We start from the raw sequence: 11,571 nt of genomic DNA, 5'->3' as shown, positions 1-11,571 counted from the left end.
GATACGTAATTAGCTTGATAATGGATTCAGTAACTTTCCATTGGTGTACTCTTCAAATCTGATCATAGGGTCTCTGCAATCAACCTTCTTTTCGTCTTAAAAAGTGTGGTATAATTTGAACAAGTTCTCCAAATTCTCTATACCAACATGGATTTTCCTGTTGTTGGCCATGGATGCCTCTTGCTTCTCTTTGTTCTACCATTTCTTGCTGTAGCTGAAACCAAGTATAATGCTAGTTTAGGATTGTCTCTTCTGGCTTCTGATTGCTCATTTTCATGGAAATTGCCATCAGGATCTTGGCTTTTGGATTTCGTCCACTAGCAGGCTAACTATCTGGTTGACAAAATCCCTGGAAAAAAAATTGGAATATGAAGTAGAGCTTATGATTGATGGTCAGTTGACACTTGATGGTCAGGACCAAGTCATATGGAAAGCTGGGTCTGGTGTTAATGGGGTTGTTTACGCCGCCATGCTTGATACCATCTTGCCAACTCAAATATTAGAAACTGGTGGCATTGCGTCTTCTTAGTAAGATGAAGGCAACTACTCAAAGGGAAGGTTCCAGCCTCGTCTGCTGCCTGATGGAAATTTTGTGCTTAACACCTTTAATCTGGAAATGGCAGCAATTCTGATGAATGGGTGATTTTTGATGATTCGGATGACCTTCATGTTGTTCTACAAAACAGAGGGAGTGCTAACCTCAAGTCAGGAAGTGCAGATTCAACCAGAGATTACTACTACTGGGAAATGCTGGATTTTGATGGAGTTTTCAGAAAATATACTCGCCCAAGCTCCAGAGCAAAAGAAGCTGGGTTCAGTCCTAATACACCCAAAGGACATTTGCTCTGAGATTCAGGGAGATTTGGGAGGTGGGAGACTGAGAGTTGTGGCTTTAACAGTTACTGCATACCTGACTCAAATGGAAGACCAATTTGTGAGTCCCTTTTTGGGTTTTCCCTTGTTGATCCATACAACAAGCCCAATGGCTGCAAGCTGAACATAGTACAAAAAGGTGAACAAGGAGAAGGTTCAAACCCAGAGGACTAACAAGAAAAGTCTTAACATAGTTTGGACTGCCACTGCAAACTTTGAGAAAATAGAATGCTTAGGTGAAGACCTCTGCTGAATATCTTATGTATATGACTACAATTGTGTGGTTGCTGTCCTTAAATTAAAGAAGGGACCTTCTGGAAGAAGAAATATCCACTTTCGAATGAGATTTGGGATTGCAAGAGTGCTAATGTACTCTGTGACATCAGGAGTGTAGCACACAGATCATCCTCTGTGACATCATGCCTCAAAATGTCCTCTGGATGATTCATTCACAGCAAGGATTTCCGATTTTGGATTGACAAAGCTTGTGATGAGTGATGAAACTCAGGCACTTATAACCATCAGAGGGACTTGTGTCAGAATGGTTCAGAACCAAGTCAATTACAGCAAAAATAGACGCTTATAGTTATGGGGGTCATGTTACTGGAGATCATTTGTTGCAGGATGTGCACTGATTTCCAAACAGAAAATGAAGAGGAAGCCATCCTTCCTGATTGGCTTATGATTACTATAGAGGTCACCAATTGGATATGCTTGTGGAGACTGATGATGAGGCAAGAAATGACATGAGGAGGGCTGGAGAGGTTAGTGGTGGTAGCAATTTGGTGTATGCAAGAGGACCCTTCATTAAGACCTTCCATGAGAATTGTCACACTGATGCTTGAAGGCATGGTTGATGTTTCTGTGCCTTCATGTACTTTCCCCTTTAGTTCGGACTATTGAAACTGCCCTCAGTTTCAATTGCAAATTCTGTGTCCTTGTTTCCATTTCTGTGCTTTTCAACATTCACAGCCGGAAAATGACGAGGAAGCAATACTAACTGATTGAGCTTATGATTGCTATAGAGGGCACAGATTGGATAAGCTAGTGAAGAATGATGATGAAGCAAGAAATGAGATGGCGATGCTGGAGTGGATAGTGATGGTTGCCCTTTGGTGCATCCAAGAGGACCCTTCTTCGATGCCCTACATGGGAATGGTCATACTGATGCTTGAAAGAGTCGTTGAAGCTCCTGTACCCCCTTGTCCTTTCCCCTTTAGTTCAACCTTCTGAAACTACACATCCCTAAGTGTATATGCACCTACTCTTCTTTGTAATCTTGGAAGTTCTATATATCATGAACTTCAGTTGAACATATGTTTGTTCTTATAGTGTTTTCTTTGTTTGTATGGTCTCATTTTCTTGTTCTAATTGTACGAACAAGGGTTCTACGAGTTTTGGGTCAAAATAGCCTATTTATAAAATAAAATAAAAAATATAACATCTAATCACTTTATAAAACTTATGTTCAAAATGATCTCTTTGGTGTCACGTAGGAGTAATGTCATAGGAATATATATATTTTTTTATAATTTTAATTAAAGCCTCAATTAGCAATCGAAGCTTCAATTTTTAAACTGAAGTCACAGTTGTCAATTGAGACATTATTTTTTAACTGAAACCTTAATTGTTAATTGAGGTTGCATTTTTTAACTAAAACTTCAATTGTCAATTGAGGCTTCAGTTATTTTTTTTAAAATTTAAAATTTAATTAAAACTATTAAATTATAATTTATTATTGAAATTAAAAATATATACTTTAATAATAAATTATTTATATTTAAACTTAAGAATCTAATATTACTTTAACAAACATAAATTGATAAATAGAAGATAATATAAATGCATATTTTATTTATTAATGAATTAATAATTTTAAAATAATAAATTTAAATAACATATAAATAAGATATAAACTTGTATAATTTATTAATTTAAGATATTTAATTTGTTGTTTTTTAATATATTAATTTATGTGTAATATGACAATTTTATTTTTATCGAAATAATAGGATATTTTTAAACCATAGTTATCAACTGAGCCTTCAATTAATATCTTTTTTTTTTTTTTACTTTCAAATTAAATTAAAAATTATTAAATTACAACTTATTATTGAAATTAAACAAATAGGGGGTTGTATTAATAGTGGGTCTGAAGAGGTAGTTGGTGATGGGTCTGAAGAGATAAGGAATTGCACTGATGGTAGGTCTGAAGAGATAGGTGACTGTACTAATCGTAGGGATAAAAAGGTAGGGGGCTGTAATAATGCTGACACTGATGAGGTGATGGGTTGATGACTAATTTATTATTAAAGAGTATATTTTTAATTTAAATAATAAATTGTAATTTAATAGTTTTTAATTAAATTTTAAATTAAAAAAATATTGAAACCTCGGTTGGCAATTGAGGTTTTAGTTAAAAAATGAAGTTTCAGTTGTCAATTGAGGCTTCAATTAAAAAATAAAGTCTCAGTTGGCAATTGCGACTTCAATTTAAAAATGAAGTATCAATTGTTAATTGAGACTTTAACTAAAATTATGAAAAAAAGATATGTTTCTATGACATGACTCCTACGTGGCATCAAAAATGCTAGTTTAAACATAAGTTTCATAAAGTGGTTATCATATATGTTTTTTTTTTTGTGTAAATGGGTTGTTTCTATGACATAACTCCTACATGGCATCAAAAAGGCTAATTTAAACATAAGTTTCATAAAGTGGTTATCATATATGTTTTTTTTTTTTTTTTTTTTTTTGTAAATGGGTCATTTTAACCCAAAAGTCAGGTTGCTACATCATAGTTATAAATTTCAAGGTGGCAGGTGAGCACCAAGAAGGTCTTTTTCTCTTCCAGTTGATGTAACATGATTCACCAACCCATGTTCTCAACTTTACAGGTATTGAAAAATTGGCGAGTACTTGGTGCAAAAGGTCTCTTTTCTAGGTGTTTTGAAAATTCAAAACCAACTGTGAACTCTATTTATATAGAAATTTTGGCAACCCTACCAAAAGTCTATCAAGCTTTTGGAAGATTCAAAACTTAGAAAACCACCTGTGGTTTCGTATATCAATGGTATGAAAACATGTTGTGGACACGGAACTTGCATTCTTATTTCAATCTTAATTTGGACCATGCAATTAAACCTATCTACTAGTTAGCCCAAATTTTCTTGTCGCCATCTTTTGATGATAACGAAATAAGAGGTTGGTATTTAATCTAATGTTTCAAAAAATAATTTCTCTTAGCCCCATAGTAACCAACAACTTTGTCATGATGTTGACGACTTCAAACAATTACTTCCAATCCGATCCTTCTTCCATTAAAAATTTTCTCTTCCTTATAATTACCAACTTCATATGGGAAATTTCTTTGCAAGTTGCTTGAATCCTATTCAGATCTCCAAAATTTTAATGCTTTTTAGAGTTAAGATCCTTGAAGGAATACCACATAATTTTGGTTTTGTTGTATGCATCCTCTTTGCTATTAGCTTCTTTTTTATGCTCTCATGACTCTGATGGTCAAATAATTTGAGTCTGAATTAACCTAATATTAGTTAATTAATTAATTAATTATTAAATTGTATGTGGTTGTCATTAGTTAATCCATTGCCTTTTTATTTTATAAAAAATCGAATTACATTTATACATGAATTTAGAAAATAATCTATAGAATAATTTTTTTATTAAAAAAGTTATATATTCCGACTAGAAATGTGGGACACTTTAATAGATATTTTAGAGAAATTTTTTTGCTTTTTCTGCTTTTGCTTTTCCCTTTGCTTTGTTTTAGTAACAAGTCACAAGGCAATGTGTCTGGCAAAAAAGTCAGCATCTGGGTCCACCACAGCTTTTTTGGCCTTTCGTTCCCTTTGCTTTGTTTTACTAACCACTCAATTATGGTGTTTCATCTGGGTCCATCACCATCAATCATTCCTTCAAGCCTTATGCATTGTGGCAATAGAGACCAGCCTTCAGTTTTGCAGTCAACAGGTATGGCGGACGCACTCCTTTCGGCTTCCCTTCAAGTTCTATTCGACAGGTTGGCTTCTCCGGAGGTCATCAACTTCATCCAGCACAAAAGCTCAGCCATGAACTCCTTGACAAGTTGGAGAGTAGAATCAGCACTCGAGTGTTATTTTAGGAAACATAATAAGTGATTTTTTAATATTATAAATAATTTTTTATATTTTAAAAATATTTTTTAAATTAAAAATATTTTTTGAAATTATAATCAAATAGAGTCTAGGACAATAATTATTTTTTCTTAAAAAAATTATTAAAAATGATTCTTATTATTTTAAATCAATAGCTCCGAATAATTATTTTAAGATGGTTGCTAAGTCCAGTGGAAGGATTAAAATTTCAAAAAATAAAAGTGGAAAAGAAGGAATGGTAGGCATCATCCTATTGGGCCTAGGATGCTTTTGCCTTTTTGGCAGTATCCGATTCCACCAATCTACCCACCAACTCCACCAAATTGATAATAATAAAAGAAAAAAATAAATGGTCCGAATCTTGGGTCCACCACCCACCAAAATTGATTCAATGAGAAGTATGTTTGCAGAAAACCCAAAATGGACTCCATAATATTATTTATATTAATATCAACTTGAAAAGAAATTTTATGTTAATTAAATTCCAAAAATGAGGCCTTTTGTGTTAATATCAACTTCAACCCAACACTCCGGGTTACAAAAAATAAAATAAAAGAAAAGAAAGGAAAATCCATGCCCACTTGAATCATTCACATAATATTTATTATGATTTTCAAATAGTATGTTTTGATAGTTTCGATATTCTTAAAGTTGATTTAACAATGATTTTAAAAGTATTTCGATCTTTTTATGAAAAAGAGAAGTATTTGATAAAATTTAAAAAATATTATTAAAAATCTAAAAAATCACTTTTAGTATTAAAAAATTACTTATAATATTTTTTGAAAAATTAATATTTGATATGTGATTCTTCTAAAATCATTTTTAGAAAAAACACTTCTACTATAAACACTTCAATTATGTTTGATTTCCGAAAAATGAGAGAAAATGTATGGGAAAAAAAATGTAAAGGAAAAGTAAAAAGAAATAAAAAATGAAAGAAAATAAAAAATAGATTAAAAATTAATAAATTATTTTTATTTACTATTTCAAACTTATTTTACTTATTTTAACTCATCTATATAAAGATTAAATAATTTAGAAATATATAAATTTTTAATTAGTTTTAATTATATTTGATTTTTTTAATATTTTTTATAGTATAATAAAAAAATTATTATTTTTTTATATTTTTTTCTTTTTTTAATATTTTCGAGAGCTAAACATAACGTTTGAATAGAAACATTATCAAAAGTATTTTTAATTTAATTTTCAAATTCACAATAGGGAAAAAAGAACTCCAAACAGTGATGGAAATAAGATTATTTCTTTTTTTTTCTTTTTTACACACCCCAATTAAAGAAAAGTCACTTAAAAATCCAAAAATTTAATATGTAAAAAACAATATCATTATGGAAACGTAAAAAGCAACAAATTTATAATCATAATTAAATCTTAATTTTAGTCATTACTTTTTAAAAATAAAAATGCTAATTATTAAAAATGATTCTTTTAATTCCAAGTTAAGCTTGAATACTTATTTTACCATGCCTTTTAATTTGGTTTTAACTTTTAAGGAATAACATTTCAACAAATAAAACGGAAAAGAAAAAATAGAGACATAAGTTATATAAAAATTGTAAAATATGCTTCTTTCAAACCTAGAAATACAAAATGAAAACAAAATATCTCCTCGACCTTGTGCTTATACCTACATTTTTATTAAATATTAATGTGACTACAATGTTTTATAATTAATTATTTTGTGAATGAATTGTAATTGTGATTGGATATATATATGTGTATTAATAAATTCTATTAATAATGATTATAAACAATTAAAATAATGATAGTAATTGTAGAATTGCAATACTATTTATAATTATTAAAAATAATAGTATTAACATAAATATTGAAATTATTATTACTACAAAAAACGAAAGTAATAATATTAGGAATATTAATGTTCAAACAAATATTCATCTGTTATAATAGTAGTAGAAAAAGAAATGAGTATATTAAAAAGAAAAATAATTAAGAGGAAACAAATAAAAAAGCTGGCACATGCTTTGTCGCTTTTGCTTTCTGTTTGGAAAGCTCTACCCACCTTACTCAAACAGAGCCTGGCATCAGCTTTTTTTTGCGCTTTTGCTTTCCCCTTTGCTTTCTTTTACTCACCGGTCACCACTCAGTTACTGTGTTTGGCAAAAAAGCCTGCATCTGGGTCCACCACCATCAATGATTCCTTCAAGTTCAAGCCCTTGGCAAAAGAGACCAGTCTTTACTCCTTACTTTGCAGTTTGCTGCTGTGATTCTGCATTCCGCTTACCTTCATTTTTCCTGTATTCAATCTCGCTGAATTCCTTTTGCAATGGCGGACGCACTCCTCTCGGCTTCTCTTCAAGTTCTATTCGAAAGGTTGGCTTCTCCGGAGCTCGTCAACTTCATCCGGGGACAGAAGCTTAGCCAAGAACTCCTCACCGACTTTAAGAGGAAATTGCTGGTTGTCCACAAAGCGCTCAATGATGCGGAGGTGAAGCAATTTTCAGACCCACTGGTCAAAGAGTGGCTGGTCCAAGTTAAGGATGTTGTGTATCATGCGGAGGACCTGTTGGACGAGATCGCTACCGAAGCCTTGCGGTGCGAGATAGAAGCTGCTGAGGTCCAAACTGGCGGAATTTATCAGGTGTGGAACAAGTTCTCTACCAGGGTTAAGGCTCCCTTTGCCAACCAAAGCATGGAGTCCAGGGTCAAGGGCTTGATGACCAGACTTGAAAACATTGCAAAAGAAAAAGTTGAGCTTGAGCTGAAAGAAGGTGATGGTGAGCAACTGTCACCAAAATTACCATCCTCTTCTTTGGTGGATAACTCCTTCGTGTACGGCAGGGGTGAAATTAAGGAGGAGTTGGTGAAGTGGTTGCTTTCTGACAAGGAAACTGCAGCAGCCAACAACGTCTTAGATGTGATGTCCATAGTGGGCATGGGCGGCAGCGGCAAGACCACACTCGCTCAGCTTCTCTATAACGATGACAGAGTGAAGGAACACTTTCACCTGAAAGCATGGGTCTGTGTTTCCACGGAGTTTCTTCTTATCGGTGTAACCAAATCAATTCTTGAGGCAATCGGTTGTAGACCTACTTCCGATCACAGCCTAGATTTGCTTCAACGTCAACTCAAAGACAACCTTGGCAACAAGAAATTTCTGCTCGTTCTCGACGACGTCTGGGATGTGGAGTCTCTTCATTGGGAAAGTTGGGATAGACTACGAACTCCACTCCACGCTGCAGCCCAGGGAAGCAAGATTGTTGTGACCAGTCGTAGCGAAACTGTTGCAAAAGTCATGCGTGCAATCCATACTCATCAGCTGGGAACATTAAGTCCTGAAGATAGTTGGTCCCTATTTACAAAACTTGCATTTCCAAATGGAGACCCCTGCGCTTATCCTCAGCTTGAACCCATAGGCAGAGAGATTGTGAAGAAGTGCCAAGGATTGCCTTTGGCTGTGAAAGCACTCGGGAGTCTCTTGTACTCTAAGCCCGAAAGAAGAGAATGGGGAGATATTTTGAATAGCAAAACATGGCATTCTCAGACTGATCATGAAATTCTTCCATCTCTTAGATTGAGTTATCAGCATCTTTCTCTACCTGTGAAGCGTTGTTTTGCTTACTGTTCAATTTTTCCCAAGGACTATGAATTCTACAAAGAGAAGCTGATTCTATTATGGATGGCAGAAGGGCTTTTATACTCGGGACAAAGTAACAGAAGAATGGAAGAGGTAGGTGATTCATATTTTAATGAACTTTTAGCAAAGTCATTTCTTCAAAAATGCATTAGAGGAGAAGAATCATGCTTTGTAATGCATGATCTAATACATGACTTGGCTCAACATATCTCCCAAGAATTTTGCATTCGATTGGAAGATTATAAGGTGCAAAAAATATCTGATAAGGCTCGCCATTTTTTCCACTTTAAAAGTGACGATGACTGGGCAGTTGTATTTGAAACTTTTGAGCCTGTTGGTGAAGCCAAACATCTCAGAACAATCTTAGAGGTGAAGACATTATGGCACCATCCTGTTTATTCGTTGAGTACAAGAGTTTTACAAAATATATTACCAAAATTCAAATCCTTGCGCGTATTGTCATTGTGTGAATACTGCATAACAGATGTGCCTGATTCAATACACAATTTAAAACAGTTGCGATACTTGGATCTCTCTACAACAATGATTAAAAGATTACCTGAATCAATATGTTGTTTGTGCAATTTACAAACAATGATGCTGAGTAAATGTCGCAGTCTTCTTGAATTGCCTTCGAAAATGGGGAAGTTGATTAATTTGCGCTATCTTGATATTAGCGGGTCTAATTCATTGAAAGAAATGCCAAATGATATAGATCAATTAAAAAGTTTGCAGAAATTGCCTAATTTTACTGTAGGCCAAAAAAGTGGATTCAGATATGGAGGATTGTGGAAGCTTTCAGAGATTCGAGGAAGACTTGAAATTTCAAAAATGGAGAATGTGGTAGGTGTTGAGGATGCATTGCAGGCGAATATGAAGGATAAGAAATACCTTGATGAGTTATCCTTGAATTGGAGTTACGAGATTAGTCATGATGCTATACAAGATGATATTCTTAACAGGCTAACACCTCATCCAAATTTAAAAAAGTTGTCCATTGGAGGGTATCCTGGTCTAACATTTCCAGATTGGCTTGGAGATGGATCACTTTCAAATCTCGTGTCCCTTCAGCTTTCGAATTGTGGGAATTGCTCAACATTGCCGCCACTGGGGCAGCTACCTTGTCTTGAACATATAAAGATCTCAAAAATGAGTGGAGTAGTGATGGTGGGTAGTGAGTTTTATGGGAATTCTTCTTCCTCGCTTCATCCCTCCTTCCCATCCCTGCAAACTCTATCATTTGAAGATATGTCCAATTGGGAGAAATGGTTATGTTGTGGAGAATTCCCTCGTCTCCAGGAGCTTTCTATAAGGCTATGTCCAAAACTCACTGGGGAATTACCAATGCACCTTTCTTCATTGCAGGAACTTAACCTTGAAGATTGTCCGCAACTGCTTGTGCCTACACTCAACGTTCCTGCTGCCCGTGGATTGCAGTTGAAAAGGCAAACTTGTGGGTTCACAGCTAGTCAAACTTCAAAAATTGAAATTTCAGACGTCTCTCAGTTGAAGCAACTTCCACTGGTACCCCACTATCTCTACATTAGAAAATGTGATTCTGTGGAGTCTCTACTAGAGGAGGAAATGCTGCAAACCAACATGTACAGTTTGGAAATTCGTGAATGCTCTTTTTACAGATCCCCAAACAAAGTTGGCTTACCCAGTACATTGAAATCATTATCAATCTCTAACTGTACCAAAGTGGACCTTCTTCTACCTGAGTTGTTCAGATGCCATCACCCGGTTCTCGAAAATCTATCAATCAATGGCGGTACCTGTGATTCTCTCTCGTTGTCCTTCTCAATATTGGACATCTTCCCCAGGTTGACTGATTTCGAAATAAATGGTCTTAAGGGGCTTGAGGAGCTCTGCATCTCGATTTCAGAGGGGGATCCCACATCTCTTCGTAAATTGAAAATCGAAGGGTGCCCTAATCTTGTATACATCCAACTGCCCGCTCTCGATTCGATGTGCCATGAGATTTGCAATTGCTCCAATCTCAAATTGATGGCGCACACCCATTCATCTCTGCAGAACCTGTGTTTAGAGGATTGTCCAGAATTGTTGTTGCACAGAGAGGGTTTGCCTTCCAACCTACGGGAACTTGAAATAGGGCGCTGCAACCATTTCACGTCACAGGTGGACTGGGATTTGCAAAGACTGACCTCTCTTACTCATTTCACAATCAGAGGTGGATGTGAAGACGTGGAATTATTTCCCAAGGAGTGCCTGCTGCCCTCTTCTCTAACTTATCTTTCAATCGCGAACCTTCCAAATCTCAAGTCTCTTGACAGTAAAGGGCTTCAGCAACTCACCTCTCTTCTACAATTACACATCCAGAACTGCCCTGAGCTCCAATTCTCGACAGGATCTGTCCTTCAACGCCTTATCTCTCTCAAGGAATTAGGAATCTACATGTGCGAAAGGCTCCGATCCTTGACAGAAGCGGGTCTTCACCACCTCACCACTCTTGAAACCTTAATTATCTGGGGTTGCCCTAAGCTCCAATACTTGACAAAAGAGAGACTGCCAGACTCCCTCTCTTATCTGTATGTCAGAGAGTGTCCTTCACTGGGACAACGGTGCCAATTCGAGAAAGGGCAAGAATGGCGTTATATATCTCACATTCCAAAAATAGTGATCGATGAGGTGCTATTTTAATGGGAGTGGCACTGCACCAACACATGGGCAGGTAATTGTTGTGTGCTTAAACTTATTTTCTTTACAAAATTTACGTTCCACCCAAATTTCTAATCTCAAGAATATATCTGCTTAATTCCTTGCCTCCGTTCAAGAATCACTTAAATCTCCTACATTGTTAAGGTTTTGACCTCTTTAAGCCTAAAATATTTATCCGATATTTCCGATATATCCGTAAAATCTAAGTACCCATATATATATATATATATATATATATATATA

General features: G+C 35.1%; 1 protein-coding gene across 1 annotated transcript; it reads left to right on the top strand.

Moving 5' to 3' along the window:
• The first annotated feature begins 7,338 nt into the window (after positions 1 to 7,338).
• LOC117927672 (putative disease resistance RPP13-like protein 1) lies at positions 7,339 to 11,310 on the top strand. The gene has a single exon (XM_034847321.1). It carries the CDS (start codon positions 7,339 to 7,341, stop codon positions 11,308 to 11,310), a length of 3,972 nt encoding a protein of 1,323 aa, XP_034703212.1.
• The last annotated feature ends 261 nt before the right edge of the window (positions 11,311 to 11,571 follow it).

This window comes from Vitis riparia, chromosome 13 (genome assembly GCF_004353265.1).
Source record: "Vitis riparia cultivar Riparia Gloire de Montpellier isolate 1030 chromosome 13, EGFV_Vit.rip_1.0, whole genome shotgun sequence".
Classification (NCBI taxonomy): Eukaryota; Viridiplantae; Streptophyta; class Magnoliopsida; order Vitales; family Vitaceae; genus Vitis; species Vitis riparia.
This window is presented reverse-complemented; position numbering and strand designations above follow the sequence as displayed.

Bases quoted from the DNA above. Each gene is read 5' to 3' on its own strand.
- LOC117927672 (XM_034847321.1), top strand. From the start codon at position 7,339: ATGGCGGACGCACTCCTCTCGGCTTCTCTTCAAGTTCTATTCGAAAGG.